Source organism: Onychostoma macrolepis, chromosome 04 (assembly GCF_012432095.1).
Source record: "Onychostoma macrolepis isolate SWU-2019 chromosome 04, ASM1243209v1, whole genome shotgun sequence".
NCBI lineage: Eukaryota > Metazoa > Chordata > Actinopteri > Cypriniformes > Cyprinidae > Onychostoma > Onychostoma macrolepis.
The window spans coordinates 32,159,451-32,173,763 of NC_081158.1; the positions used below are offsets into that span (position 1 = coordinate 32,159,451).

Genomic DNA, 14,313 nt, shown 5'->3' on the forward strand with positions numbered 1-14,313 from the left:
GTGAGATTTTAATCTTGATAATTTACCGAAACTAGTAGATTCATGTTGCTCTGTTGACCAATGACAAAATCAACGATTTGTTGTAAAATATGAAATTTGAATGTGAGCCCCTCTACCTGCCACTGGCCGCCTTGGGTTTGATTCATTGATTAAAGCTTATTAATGTATTGAACGCAAGATGGAGCTAATGATCAGCTGTTTGTCACAGTGTGGTGGAAAAGGTTTTGATAAAGAAACGTTTTCTTTAAACAATTTATGCCAAACGAATCAATCACATCTACTTCAAAGGAACATTGATCTCTACTATGCAATCATTAAATCAGCATCTATGTTATAGAACCACATAATTTAATATATTCTATTTTAACTACAAATGACAACATTTAACCCACAGCTTAAACTCAGGTTTTATGATCCTGAAGCTGAACATTATGAAATGATCCTCATTAAGGTAATGTGTGTTTATATCAGTCTTGTGCAGTTTATTATGTCTTCTTTCTAGGTTTGTGAGCTGCCACACATGAGGGAACTCAAACCCTTTTGCCTTGTCATGTCAAAGTGACCCTGCATTCTCAGAGCGTCGAGAGAAAGAGCGTCAGCACTAAATATATCCTTCCAGACCTGAATATATCCAAAACTCAGTCTGTGTTTTGCAACGCAGCAAGGTGCATGACATTTCTTCCTATAGTTCATAAAAAAACAAAACTCTCAGGACGGATTCACAGTGAAAACTGGAAATTCGTGTCAGTTTCATAATCATGTTTTCATCAAGATTGCAGTTTTGTTCATGTGTGTGTTTTTGAGCTCTGAAACACAATGGACTACATGGAACAAATGGATGAAGATCAGCTCATTGACTTTGTTATGCAAATGAGCCTCCAAGATGCTTACAGTGTCTCTGTTTTGAATGAACCGCTAAGGTATGTGCAATATTTATTTATTTCAAAACCAAGATATGTTTTAACCTCACACATACAGTATATCATTCTCTCACGCAGCACTTTAGAAACCGCCAGTGATGAAAACCTCCAGATTTTATCAGCTATCAATCAAGGTACTTCATATGTGTGCCTAAATATCATGCTCTGTTTTGGTTTCCCAATGGCTTGATATTCTGCATGTGTAATATTATCCAGGTGATGTGTTTGCACTGAGGCAATTGCACAAGTATAGTTACGCCTATAAAGAAAGAGACAGCAAAGGTTGGCTTCCGATACACAGAGCGTCAGTCCAGCCAGACGTCCATGTGTTGGACAGCGTCCTCCTGGGTGAGCAGACACAACATGCCTGAGTTAAACTACAGTGCCAACAAATGAGTGACAATTAATTAGATATGCTAATAAGGCATTTGCTGGGCATCCCCTGTATAGCATCCTATGAGCTGAGCATGGAGGAGATGACGCCTGATGGAAACACTGCTTTGATTCTGGCTTGTCAAGCAGGATATGTGGAGAATGTGAAGGTTCTTCTCCAACACGGAGCATCTCCACACAACATGAACAGCAGGAATGAGACTCCACTTCTCCTGGCTATTACAACAAAACAACACCAAATAGCCATCAAATAGACATGAGTCTTTTCTTTTGTTGGAGCTCTCAATAAGTCTTACATTACTTATTTCATTACTTCCCCAGGTCATGAATTAATGAACTTTATATTTTGCCCTAAAATAATAATAATAAATCAATAATCATAATAAATGAAATTAATGGCATGAAATTTGGCATTAATAAAAAGCTTTTTTTTGCACTTTTGCCCACTGACAAAGAAATGATCAGTTTATAATTTTAATGGTCGGTTTATTTGAACAGTGAGAGACAGTATAAGAACAAAAAAATCCAGAAAAACGCATTTCAAAAAAGATATAAATTGATTTGCATTTTAATGAGTCAAATAAGTATTTGACCCCTTCACAAAACACGATTTAGTACTTGTTGGCAAAACCCTTGTTGGCAATCACAGAGATCAGACGTTTCTTGTAGTTGGCCTCCAGGTTTGCTCACATCTCACACTGTAAAAAGTGATAAGTTGACTTAACTTAAAAAAATTGAGGAAACCTGTTGCCTTAAAATGATTAAGTAAATAATATATATTTTTTAAAAGTTACGTGAACTTGACAATTCGCTTAACTTATTTTTTTAATTATCGTGTACTTAAAAATTTTAAGGCAACGGGTTTCCTCAATTTTTTTAAGTTAATTCAACTTATCACTTTTTACAATGCAGGAGGGATTTTGTCCCACTCCTCTTTGCAGATCCTCTCCAAGTCATTAAGGTTTCGAGGCTGACGTTTGGCAACTCGAACCTTCAGCTCCCTCCACAGATTTTCTATGGGATCAAGGTCTGAAGACTGACTCCAGGACCTTAATGTGCTTCTTCTTGAGCCACTCCTTTGCTGTCTTGGCCGTGTGTTTTGGGTCATTGTCATGCCGGAATACCCATCCACGACCCATTTTCAATGCCCTGTCCCTGATGATACATGGCCTCGTCCATCGTCCCTTTGATGCGGTGCAGCTGTCCTTTCCCCTTCACAGAAAAACACCCCCAAAGCATAATATTTCCACCTCCATGTTTGACGGTGGGGATGGTGTTCTTGGGGTCATTCGTCCTCCTCCAGACATGGAGAGTTGAGTTGATGCCAAAGAGCTGGATTTTGGTCTCATCTGACCACAACACTTTTACAGAGTTCTCCTCTGATTCATTGGCAAACTTCAGACGGGCTGTACATGCTTTCTTGAGCAGGGGGACCTTGCGGGCGCTGCAGGATTTCAGTCCTTCACGGCGTAGTGTGTTACCAATTGTTTTCTTGGTGACTATGGTCCCAGATCCTCCCGTGTAGTTCTGGGCTGATTCCTCACCGTTCTCATGATCATTGAAACTCCACGAGGTGAGATCTTGCATGGAACCCTAGTCCAAGCCACAGTTTTGTGTTTCTTCCATTTGTGAATAATCGCATCAACTGTTGTCACCTCCTCAACAAGCTGCTTGGTGATGGTCTTGTAGCCCATTCCAGCCTTGTGCACAAGTACTCCAGAGTGCAATCTGGACGATTGGGGCGGGGTGACACATTGGGGCGGGGTGACACGTGTCGCTCCGCCCACCCCCAATTCCATTGGTTTATAACATGGCAAATCTTATTGGTGTAGACCCGAGCATGCGCATTTCTTTGTGTACGATTTTGTATTTAATTTGGCCATATTAAAGAAATATTATGTGCTTAGTAACCATTGTAATTTTAGTCAGATGAAGTCATTGTTTACAAATAAACTCTTGATGACAGCACCTCCGGGTTCTTCAGGCTGAATAGCGCTTCAATCATATTTCCTTGAGGATCGGCAGGCCGCGGATCAGCACTAAATTGGGATTTTATACGCAAATTATGCTAATTTACTGTAGGCCATTTTAGAGATGGACAAACACGAAAATAAGTGGCTGATTTTACGTTTTAACACGCAACCGTTTTTTGTGGTTTAAAGAGATGAGTTATTATAGCCAAAGTTGCTCAGTGTGTCACAAACTTGTAGGTTTTAAAGTGCTAATAAAATGTTTTCATGGCAAGCTCATGTTTCCTTGTTTATATCTTAATAAAATATTTGAGCCTATATTGATTCTCTTACAGTTTTTAAAGGTTCCTATCTTATAGTAAATAAGTGTCTGTGACATGAGATATTAAAAATGCAATTATTTATGTATCCACACCCTCATTGTGCGTGTGTGTGTTCTAATCTGTGTACGGGATGAATTTGGATTCAGTTATTAACACTCGATCATTGTACCCATATAGACCTGCATAACTATCGAATATTAAATCACTCAGAGCTGTAAATCTGTGCAATAGGTAGTACAGGTAGGACTATATCATGGTCATGAATTAAGAATTTGTTCCCCAGACTTAATTCGTGAGCCGCTCATATTACACAGCTCTGTTCTGCCCGAAGTACTCTGAGATCCCGCCACCATAGGAACTTAATCTAACTAATTCGTCATAGGTTTGAAAAAAACCACATTTGTTAATTGATTCTAACTAAAATCGCTGTTGTTAGCACTTAATATGTCTGTAGTACAACCAAACAGCGTAGATCATTCATGAAAACGTATATAAAAGAATGCTCATGCACAAACGTCTACACCAATAAGATCTGCTGTATTATAAGCCAATGAAATTGAAGGTGGGCGGAGCGACACGTGTCGCCCCACCTTAATGTGTCGCCCGCCCATCGTCCAGGGTGCACTCTGGGGCTACTCCTTGTGTAGGTCTACAATCTTGTCCCTGACATCCTTGGACAGCTCTTTGGTCTCGGCCATGGTGGAGAGTTTGGAATCTGATTGATTGCTTCTGTGGACAGGTGTCTTTTATACAGGTAACAAGCTGAGATTAGGAGCAGTCCCTTTAAGAGATCTCCGCTCCTTACCTGTATAAAAGACACCTGGGAGCCAGAAATCTTGCTGATTGATAGGGGATCTAATACTTATTTGACTCATTAAAATGCAAATCAATTTATAACTTTTTTGAAATGCATTTTTTGTTGTTTTTGTTGTTGTTATTCTGTCTCTCACTGTTCAAATAAACCTACCATTAAAATTATAGACTGATCATTTCTTTGTCAGTGGGCAAACGTACAAAATCAGCAGGGGATCAAATAATTTCCCCCCCCACTGTATTCCTGCATTTCCTTTTGCAGCTGTGAGGGCAAACTCATATGATATGGTTCATGCACTGATAAAGGGAGGCGCCTTCGTGCAGCAGGTTTGTTTGAAAAAGTGGACTGTCACCCACGAGGCTGCTAAAGTGGGTTGCGTGGACATCCTGATGCTGCTGCTGAGACATGGGGGGAAGGTCAGGGGACGGGACGGTCATGGGGTCACACCTCTGGGCATTGCCGCAGAGTACGGCCATCCGGAAATACTGGCAATCCTTATCGAATATGGTAAGTCAGGTGTATGGAAGCCTAAATAACTCTAGATCCATCCCTAATGTAAATGATAATTTACACTGATTACAATTGACTAGAACACAGAGGAACGATATCATTGGAATCATTTTCATATATTCTTTTTATCAGTTAATGAACGATAAAAAGATTGACAGCCAATCAGAAAAAAAAATTATTATTACTTTTTTTGGTCAAAATATATTTTAAATAAATGCTAAATATATATGTTTTAAACAATGAAGCTCAATGAAATATATTTACTTTCAACCTTCATATCACAAAATATATGTCAATTAGTATTTCAGGGGCAAGAAGATACATCTCCAATCTAACAGTAGTAAAATGTTGTTATAGGCAACAAATAAAGTTGTTGTTCCAGTGTGAAATTTGGGAATTTTTTTGTACTGAAATATATAAAAAGTAAATACTTTTAAAATATATATTTATAAATTATATTTCCAAAAATATACAAAAATGTCAAATTACAAAAAATAAAAATACAAATCCATTTATATATATATATATATATATATTTATTTATTTATTTTATTATTTTTTTTTTTTTACATTTTTGCTGTATGGGGAGCTCAAGCAAAAAGTGGCAGACAGCATAACTGTAGTACATGCTTATAATAAACAATGTTATTGTCTGTTGTTGTGGACACTAATATAGTTGATTATAGTTATAGTTTTGGGTGTGAACAGGTCTTTATGGCCAATTTAGGCAAATGTACATTGGTTGTACACTATACTATAAATCAGTGCATTATGAGTATAAAAAAAGTGCGCTATAATGAAAACACTACAAATTGAGTGGCATCCTATACAGCACAGTATATAGAAAACAGGGAGCAATTAATTTTTGTATGAAGCAAGTTGAAGGCATTATGTTTCGCCATGTTTAAAATAATTTTTTCTATTTACTTCTATTTAGAGTTATGCAAAATTATTCATTTGATTAAATATGCAGAGCGAACTATAAGGCATTTACAGGTTAATTCCCCCAAAATGAATGTCTTTCTTGCTCTCACCTCTAGGGGGCGACGTCACAGCACAAGCTGCAAATGGAGACAGTGTGTTATATGACGCCGCAGGCTGTGGGAACCTGGACTGCATTGATCTACTCTTACAACATGGTGCCAGTCCGAATGTAGCCAGTCTTTGCTCTCTACTGCCAATTCACCGCGCAGCCTACGAGGGGCACTACCTGTGAGAGCACAGCACATCAATCTCACCACACTTTCCAAACATCTCTGCATTAATAAATATATTCTCTCTTTAACCCGACAGGGCTCTGAAGATGTTCATTCCCATCACCAGTAAGAGGGCCATCCGTTTGTCTGGGATGAGTCCGGTTCATTCTGCGGCGGATGGAGGCCAGGCTGACTGTCTCGAGCTGCTCATCAAGAAAGGTTTTGACGTCAATCCAATCCTGGGCTGCCATATTTCCGAAACCTACGGTGACATGAGGAAGACCCCACTGTACTTCGCCGTCTGCAATGGAGATGTCACCTGCACAGAGATGCTTCTGAAAGCAGGTGCGAAGCCCGACCTGGACCCACTGCGCTGCCTCCTGGTGGCGGTCAGAGCTGGGAAGTACGAGCTGGTGCGGCTGCTTCTCGCCTATGGGGCGGACGTCAACTGCGTCTTCTCCATCGTCAGCGACACCTTATTTCCTACAGCATTGCAGTACTGCCTCAAAGATGAAATGATGCTGCGCCTGCTCCTTAACAGCGGTTACCATACAGAAAGCTGCTTTGAGTGTTACCACGACAACTGTGTAACAACATACACGTGGGCAGAGGCTCGTAGCCAGTCGCACCAATTCAAGAGTGCAACGAATAAAGTAACCGTAAGAATCTTGTTTGGGGTCTAGAAAACAATGGGGTGAAGCACTTTTGCATGCACAAAAACATGCGTAATATTCACTAACCACCTGAGAGTGCAACAGACAATGCATTCAGAGGCTTTATAGTACAGTCAAAACAAGAGCAATCTGAACAAAGTTGCTCTAAAGTATCATGTTTGGGGTCTAGAAAACAATGTGCAAAAACATGCATCTTATTTACTAACCCCTTGAAAACCAGCTTAAGCAGGTGCTAACTGTGCTGGTATAGCGTTGCATCTTGAACATTTAAAACATCTCATATCTGCATAAACCTAATCTATTATAGAATACATTTTTGCTATTAATTTTGCCCAGTAAAGATATTTATGTGCATTCTAGTGTGTTCACTGCAGCAATGCAATGAGAGGTTACAATTAACATTTAGTGAAGTCAAATCTAGCATTCCGAACAAAGTGACTTTAAGCATCATGTCTGGGGTCTAGAAAACAATGGGGTGAATACACTAACAGTTGCATGCGTAAAAACATGCATTTTATTAACTAACCGCCTGAAAATGCAACAAACAATGCAATGAGAGGCTTTTTAGTGAAGTCAAATCAAGAGCAATCTGTACAAAGTGACTCTAAAGCATCATGTTTGGTGTCTAGAAAACAATGGGGTGGAGTTGCGCCTCTTTTGCATGCGCAAATACATGCATCTTATTTACTAACCCCCTGAAAACCAGCTTAACCAGGTGCTACATGTGCTGGCATAGCGCTGTATCTTGAACATTTAAAACATACCTCATCTGCATAAATTAGGTTTATTATAGAATGCATTATTTCAATTAATTTTGTGCAGTTACTATATTTTTACTATAAGATATTTATGTGCATTCTATTGTGATCACTGCAGTAATGCAATAATGCAATGAGAGGTTGCAATTCATTCTTTGTGAAGTCAAATCGAGCAACCTGAACAAAGAGACTATGGGGTGGAGTTGTGCCACTTTTGCATGCACAAAAACATGCACCAGGTGCTACCTGTGCAGGTCTAACCCTGCACCTTGAACATTTAAAACCCAACTCATATCTGTGTAAAACAGGTTTAATATAGAACGCATTGTCACAATAAAGGTTGCGCTGTTACTTTTTTTTTTTTTTTAAGAGACGGGTGTGTGCATTTTAGCATTTTATTTTGATTGCTATAACAATGCCACAAACAATGCAAGAAGTGAGCACAATTCATTCTATGTGGCCTAATTATGCACTCTATTCTGTGTTTTTAAGTTTTGCGAGTTTATTAGCGTCACATGGATGGCGCACTTGGCAGGGAGGGTGGTGCTGACACTTCTAGATTACGTGAACCATGTGCACATCTGCTCTACACTGCAACACATTCTGGAGAGACAGGAGGAGTGGCCCGATATCTGTGATATCCTTAGTAAGACACCTGTTAGCCATTCATGTCATTCCAATCCAAACCTGTATATGAGACAAAAAATAACAATTTCTTTATGTCCATTTGGTATCAGGGAACCCACGCTCTCTGAAACACCAGGCCAGGTTGGTTATCAGGAAACGTATGACACTGAGAAGACTGAATGAGCCAGAGTTCATGAGCACCGTTCCTTTCCCCCCGGCACTGAAGAACTTCCTGCTCTACAAAGAATATGATATTTATGGTCAGATGGATGAACAGTAGATATATGTATTTTATTCCAATTTATATGAGTGAAACTATTTCTAACAGTGTCATTTTGTGATAATGTAAAGAAACAAAATGTAACAAAAACAAAAAGTAAACAAAATGTTAAAGATGTGTTTACAAACAATATTATTATGATTATATAATTTTCATATGTTAATGCTCACAAAACACATCAACAACAAGTCCAGGTCACATTTCACCCTAAAACAATAAGACAAAAGCTAATAATTAAATGAAAAAAAATAAATAAATAGTTTAATACATATGCACCTTTTTGATTTGATTGAAACTTGACCTGGACATGATCCTGACAGATTTCCTAAAATTTACTCTAGATAGTCTGCAGTGTGTCAATTTATATGCTACATAAATACATGATTTACTCTGGAAACAGTTTGACCGACATATTTTTATCACATGCTAAAGGATTGCATTACTTTTCAAACCATAACAATGAGACATCAATTTCAAACTTCACCAACATTGATCCTGGCTCTAATCCAAAAACAATGAGGATTTGTGGAAGCTGTTGTTGCTAGAGATACTTGTTATCAGAGCAACAACATTCCTGCACTGTCAACGCCAGTCAGCGGCTCCAGAGATGCAGCGGACATTGTGTTCCTGTTATAAACACAGATCCTAGCCTTACGCGATTGTTTGGATCCTATGAGACAACAACAGTTTATCTGAGTGTTCACAGAAAATCCAAATCTGATCATTACAGACATAGGCCTGACCTGAGCTTATGGACTTCAAAATCCATTCATATCCACACCATATTAACTTTTAGCCTCTATTTAGATTCACTACATTTTAGGCAAGCTGAGGATTTGACGGTATGACGTATGCTTTGATAAATACAATAATAAAGCAAATTTTAATCCTGATGATGACATCAAAAGCAAGACAAAACCAGTAAAAGGCTACGAGAGAAGAGGATTTTTTAAATCCTAACTATGGTTCATGCCAGGCTGATAACAGTTCTTGGGATAATCTGCCACTCACTATTAGCCTGTGACGTGTTACTTTAGCTCTATGTGATATTTTTGGCACATATGAAAAAACTAAAAGCACCTAAGAGTATTCTGGGTTGTCCAATTCTTAACATACAAAATGAATTGAGGATACCATTTAAATCAGCAACACTAAATTGTACTTTTAATTTTACAATTTGGCACAATTTGCAAAATTGATCGGTTATGTGCAGCCATAAAGACAGCAGCTAGTTGTGATTTCATTTAATGCACCAGTATGAAACCAGTAAACACATACAAAGACATTTAGAATAGGTTTTTCTAATTTAAGTGCTTCAAAATGTAAGTATTTACCACTTTGCTGGCAAAAACGACTCGCTATTATAAGGACATTACCATTTCTCTCTAGCCATCTCCTCAGAGTCTGTCTGCTTATTTTGGACATGAACAATGCAGTCAGCATTCAGTGACAGGCCTCGCTGTGGCCATGTTGTGAGCTCACATGCTTTTTGCAGCTCTGTCTGATTGACTCCTGCCTCCCAAAAAAGCAACGGCATCATGGGCTGGGGCTTTGTATCACGTCTCTCTGATCCCTCTCTTAAGACCCCTCCAGCTGCCCACCGCAGTAGATGAGCACTCACTCTCACTTACAACACTCGAAAGATCACAGACGTCTATCTGATGCACCAATACTGAGACAAAACCAAGACTTTAAGACTCTGAGAAGACTACCGAGAGGCCATGAGTACATTCGGCTACCGGCGGGAACTGAGTAAGTATGAGGATTTGGATGAAGATGAGCTGTTGGCCTCGCTGACTGCTGAGGAGCTCCAGGAGCTAGAGAAGGAGTTGGCTGATATTGACCCAGACGACAATCTTCCCATCGGACTGCGACAGAGAGATCAGACAGCTAAGACTCCCACTGGAACGTTCAGCAGGGAAGCTCTGATGAAATACTGGGAAAATGAGACCCGAAAACTGTTAGAGGAGGAGCGGATCGGATCCACAAGTCCTAGACAGGTCAGTGATCAACAACCTTAAACATTACCTACACTGTCAGGAAAAAGTGCAAAAATTGTACTTTTAGGTGTATGACAGCTTATCAATAGGGTAGTACCCTATGAAGAGAAACGTTTGTATCTAACTCTAAAGAGTGCATATTAGTACCTTAGAAAATAAATATGTACCCTTAGTAATATATACTCTTATGGTAGTATTATGAACACTTTAGGGAAAATTAACTATAGGGACACATTGTAGAGGGTGCTGCCCCAGTGATAAGCTGCATGTGTATGATTTAAACTCAAGAATTGCAATATTTTAAGATTTTTATTTGAATTGTAGAATAGTTATTTGGTAAACTTTGGCAAAAAAGACAAATGGTTTACACAGAATCTGGGTAAAGGAATGATTCGAAGGTGGAGAGACCCCATGGGTCTTTCAAAGAGTAATGAGAAGTCAAAACCAGATCTCATAATGAAAGAGGACCAATTGCACCAAAGTTGTTTTAACAATGACTTTATCAATTCCAGAAAGATGAAGACAGCAGGGAAGAGGAGGAATGCATGACTGAGAGTGACACTGAAGAATCTGGGGATGAAAAAGACGAGGCTGAAGAACGTGAGAAAGACACACAAAAATATTGTGAAGTTGAAGAAGATCAAGAAGAGGAAAGTGAAACAGAGGAGCCGGTAACAGAAGAGGAGGATGTGGAAGAAGAAGAGGAGGAGGAAGAAGAAGAGGAGGAGGAAGAAAACGAAGAAGAGAACAGTCCTAAAATGGCACCGACATTAGATTACACCACTCACTCTTCCAATGGTCAGTCCAATCAGATACAGGCAGAGCCTGTAAGACGATACTCTCCACTGATGAGTGAACCAAAAGTCCAAGCTCAGGAGCCCAGTCGCATGTCAGGAAACCCTACTGTGGTGGACGATGTTTTGGAAAAGATCCTCAACAATGATCCAGATACCACCGAGGTCAACCTTAACAACATTGAAAACATCTCCCAAGACACTCTAATCCGATTTGCCGAAGCCTTGCGTTCTAACACACACGTGCGTTTCTTTAGCCTAGCCAACACACATGCAGTTGACCAGGTGGCTTTTGCCATTGCCAAGATGCTGAGAGAAAACAGCAACATCACAAATCTTAACATTGAGTCCAACTTTATTACAGGGAAGGGTATCCTGGCACTGGTGCAAGCCCTCGCACGAAACAGTACCCTTACGGAAATGCGATTTCACAATCAGAGGCACATTTGTGGAGGTCAGGTGGAAATGGAGGTTGTGAAGTTACTGAGGGAGAATACAACGCTGATAAAGTTGGGTTACCAGTTCGACCTTCCAGGCCCTCGTATAAGCATGACGACCATTCTTACCCGCAACCAAGACCTCCAGAGACAGAAGAGAATGCAGGAGCTGCGCCAACAGCAAGGAGGTGCAGCGACACCAACAAACCCAAGAACAGTCGCCCTTCAGAAGAGCATGACTGCCTCTTCTCCTTACGGCTCCCCTCGGAGTTCACCATGGTCATCTCCAAAGTTACCACACATTGACATGGCAAAGAAGAATGCTCCCCTGCCCCAAAACCTCCCCCCCCACCACCTCCTCCTCCTCCACCTCCACCACCCAAGGCCTGCATCCCAGAGAAGGTGGCTCCCACCAGAATGATTGCAGAAGTCATCAAACTGCAAGAGGGGACTTCCAAGAAACAGCAGCATAGTTCCACCAAATCTAAACCCAAAAAGGGCAAAAAAGGGGCTGCAAAGAAAACAGAAACTGACAGCATATTAAAGGAACTGAAGAATGCTTTGAGACCCATCAATGACAGAGAGAACTCTAGACCGTCCACACCTCTACGCTGCGCTCATGATGAACTCATGGCCTCCATCAGAGGCAGTAGCATCAAACATCTTAGAAGGGTGAGTATCGTAGAGGCCAGGGATCTCCAACCCTGCTTGTGGAGAGCTACCGTCCTGCAGACTTCAGTTCCAGTCCTGCTCCAACACTCCTGCCTGTAATTATCAAGTAACCCTGAACACCTTGATTAGCTAGTTCAGGTGTGTTTGATTGGTGTCGGAGCTGAAATCTGCAGGACGGTAGCTCTCCAGGAGCACGGTTGGAGAACCTTGATAAAGACCAACAAACTCAGTTCCTAGCAAGCTTTCTTGCTGTCTACTGCCTTCTTAGTCAGCTTCCCACCTGAAACGAACCTCAAATGACAGATTAGTGAGACTCCACAAAGGCAGCAAACTTGTCATACAAATAGCAAATAGCGCCAGGGGTGTCCAGTCCTGCTCTCAAAGGGGCCAACATTCTTAAGAGTTTAGCTACAACCAACCAAATTTCTAGTGAGTCTGATTAGCTCATTAGGCCCTCCAGAAACTCCCCTTGACCTACGCAATCCACGCAAGAGAATCATGATTGATTTCAAAGGTTTAGCATGTTGCTAAGCTTATGCATATAAAAGAAAATAATAAATTTTTCAATAAACTGAATATTTTTAACAATGCTTTTCAGTATTGAGAGAACTTGGATGAAGAACATCCATATAAAATGGAAGACAAAGTTGATAAATAACATATCTCTTACTTTGTCTTCCATCTTGGATGGATTTTTTTTTTTTTCCCATTGAGCCTGTCAATGCATCATCAAATTGCCTTCTTCATAAAAGATTCATGCAATGCTGGCTTAGAATTTGGAAGGAAATGTAGCTTATGCTGTCTAGGTGTTGGAACAGATCCACACACTTTTTTATCAGTGTTTTTATGTTAACAAGATAAGGTTAAAAAATGAAAGCAAAACCATGTGGTATTCAGTGAAAAGCATCTTGGAATTGGAGAGTTATGCAATATACAAAGGTCTGTCTTCTTAAGCAGAAATAACTCCCATTGTTGCCACACCTGCTTGTAACATGCGACGTGTCGCAATCCGACCTATAGTTGATGCATTCTTTAAAGACTGTGGTCACCATGATAGAAGAATAGATGTGGGGAAATACACAAAATTATACAAAAAACAAAACTCATCTAGAGTTTCTGTTTAATGCGGCAGTGGAAAATTCAGCATTATCCTCAGATGAGGTATCCTGACCCCACAAATTCCTCACACTTAATGTTGCTATAAATAGAGACCATTTTGCATGTCTCGATAAGGCAGATGCCTTCTAGTGCTGTGGAAAATGGAAAACAGTTTGAGTAAACAGGACTCTAATATAGGTAAACAAAACAAAACAAAAAAAACAGAACGCTTGTCTTGATTGTATTTTTGATCACAGATAATGTATTATTAATATGCAATAAATAAGGTCATGATGATCTAATTCATAATAGTTGAACAGTGACACTGTTCACTAGAGAACACTATAGAAAATGGAGGATCTGACCTTTTAAATCTTGGCAGGTGGAGGTTCCCAAGTATCTTCGGTAACCAGGCTGTAAGACTGAACAGGAAGCCCATCTCCAGAGCATCATCTGCAAAAACATCTGTAAATACAGTTACTGTGTGCTTTTCTCAGAATCACACCAACCTTTCGGGAACAATTCTGGTTAATGCAGGTGTTTGGTGAGTTTGAAGACAAATTCTGTAAATGTGCACTTGATCACAAAAGGGGCATGTTCAATTTAAAACAACAGGGTTTTCGGTTTTGGAAATGGTCTGGATATTTGGATATCTGTATACAATTTTTTAAAATTATTATTACTATTAGTATTAGTGGTAGTTTCTGCTGTTGTTGTGATTGTACTTTCTTGTTTTTAAATGAAAATCATATTTTGCCTTGTTAATGATTTTTAACACTACTTCATGTCTGTATAAATGTAAATATTTGACTTGATTTAAAATGATTAAATGTCATTAGTTCAATAA

The 14,313-nt window shown here is 39.6% G+C and overlaps 2 protein-coding genes and 1 long non-coding RNA gene across 3 annotated transcripts; 2 read left to right on the forward strand and 1 right to left on the reverse strand.

Annotated features, from left to right (window-relative positions):
* The first annotated feature begins 527 nt into the window (after nucleotides 1-527).
* On the forward strand, nucleotides 528-9,047 carry asb15b (ankyrin repeat and SOCS box containing 15b). The gene is made up of 9 exons (XM_058772427.1): nucleotides 528-920; nucleotides 999-1,054; nucleotides 1,137-1,268; nucleotides 1,371-1,527; nucleotides 4,680-4,927; nucleotides 5,971-6,142; nucleotides 6,224-6,785; nucleotides 8,051-8,204; nucleotides 8,296-9,047. Exons 1-9 carry the CDS (start codon nucleotides 817-819, stop codon nucleotides 8,463-8,465), a joined length of 1,755 nt encoding a protein of 584 aa, XP_058628410.1. The 5' UTR covers nucleotides 528-816; the 3' UTR covers nucleotides 8,466-9,047.
* LOC131538558 (uncharacterized) lies at nucleotides 919-6,382 on the reverse strand. Its single transcript, XR_009270595.1, has 3 exons — nucleotides 6,251-6,382; nucleotides 5,965-6,140; nucleotides 919-1,264 (listed from the first exon to the last, which is right to left on the reverse strand). It is a non-coding gene; the product is annotated as an uncharacterized LOC131538558 (long non-coding RNA).
* An 884-nt stretch (nucleotides 9,048-9,931) lies between the features above and the next one.
* On the forward strand, nucleotides 9,932-14,313 carry lmod2b (leiomodin 2 (cardiac) b). The gene is given in 4 exon segments (XM_058772420.1): nucleotides 9,932-10,465; nucleotides 10,978-12,003; nucleotides 12,006-12,368; nucleotides 13,849-14,313. Coding segments are annotated over 4 exon segments (1,695 nt in total). The 5' UTR covers nucleotides 9,932-10,186; the 3' UTR covers nucleotides 13,876-14,313.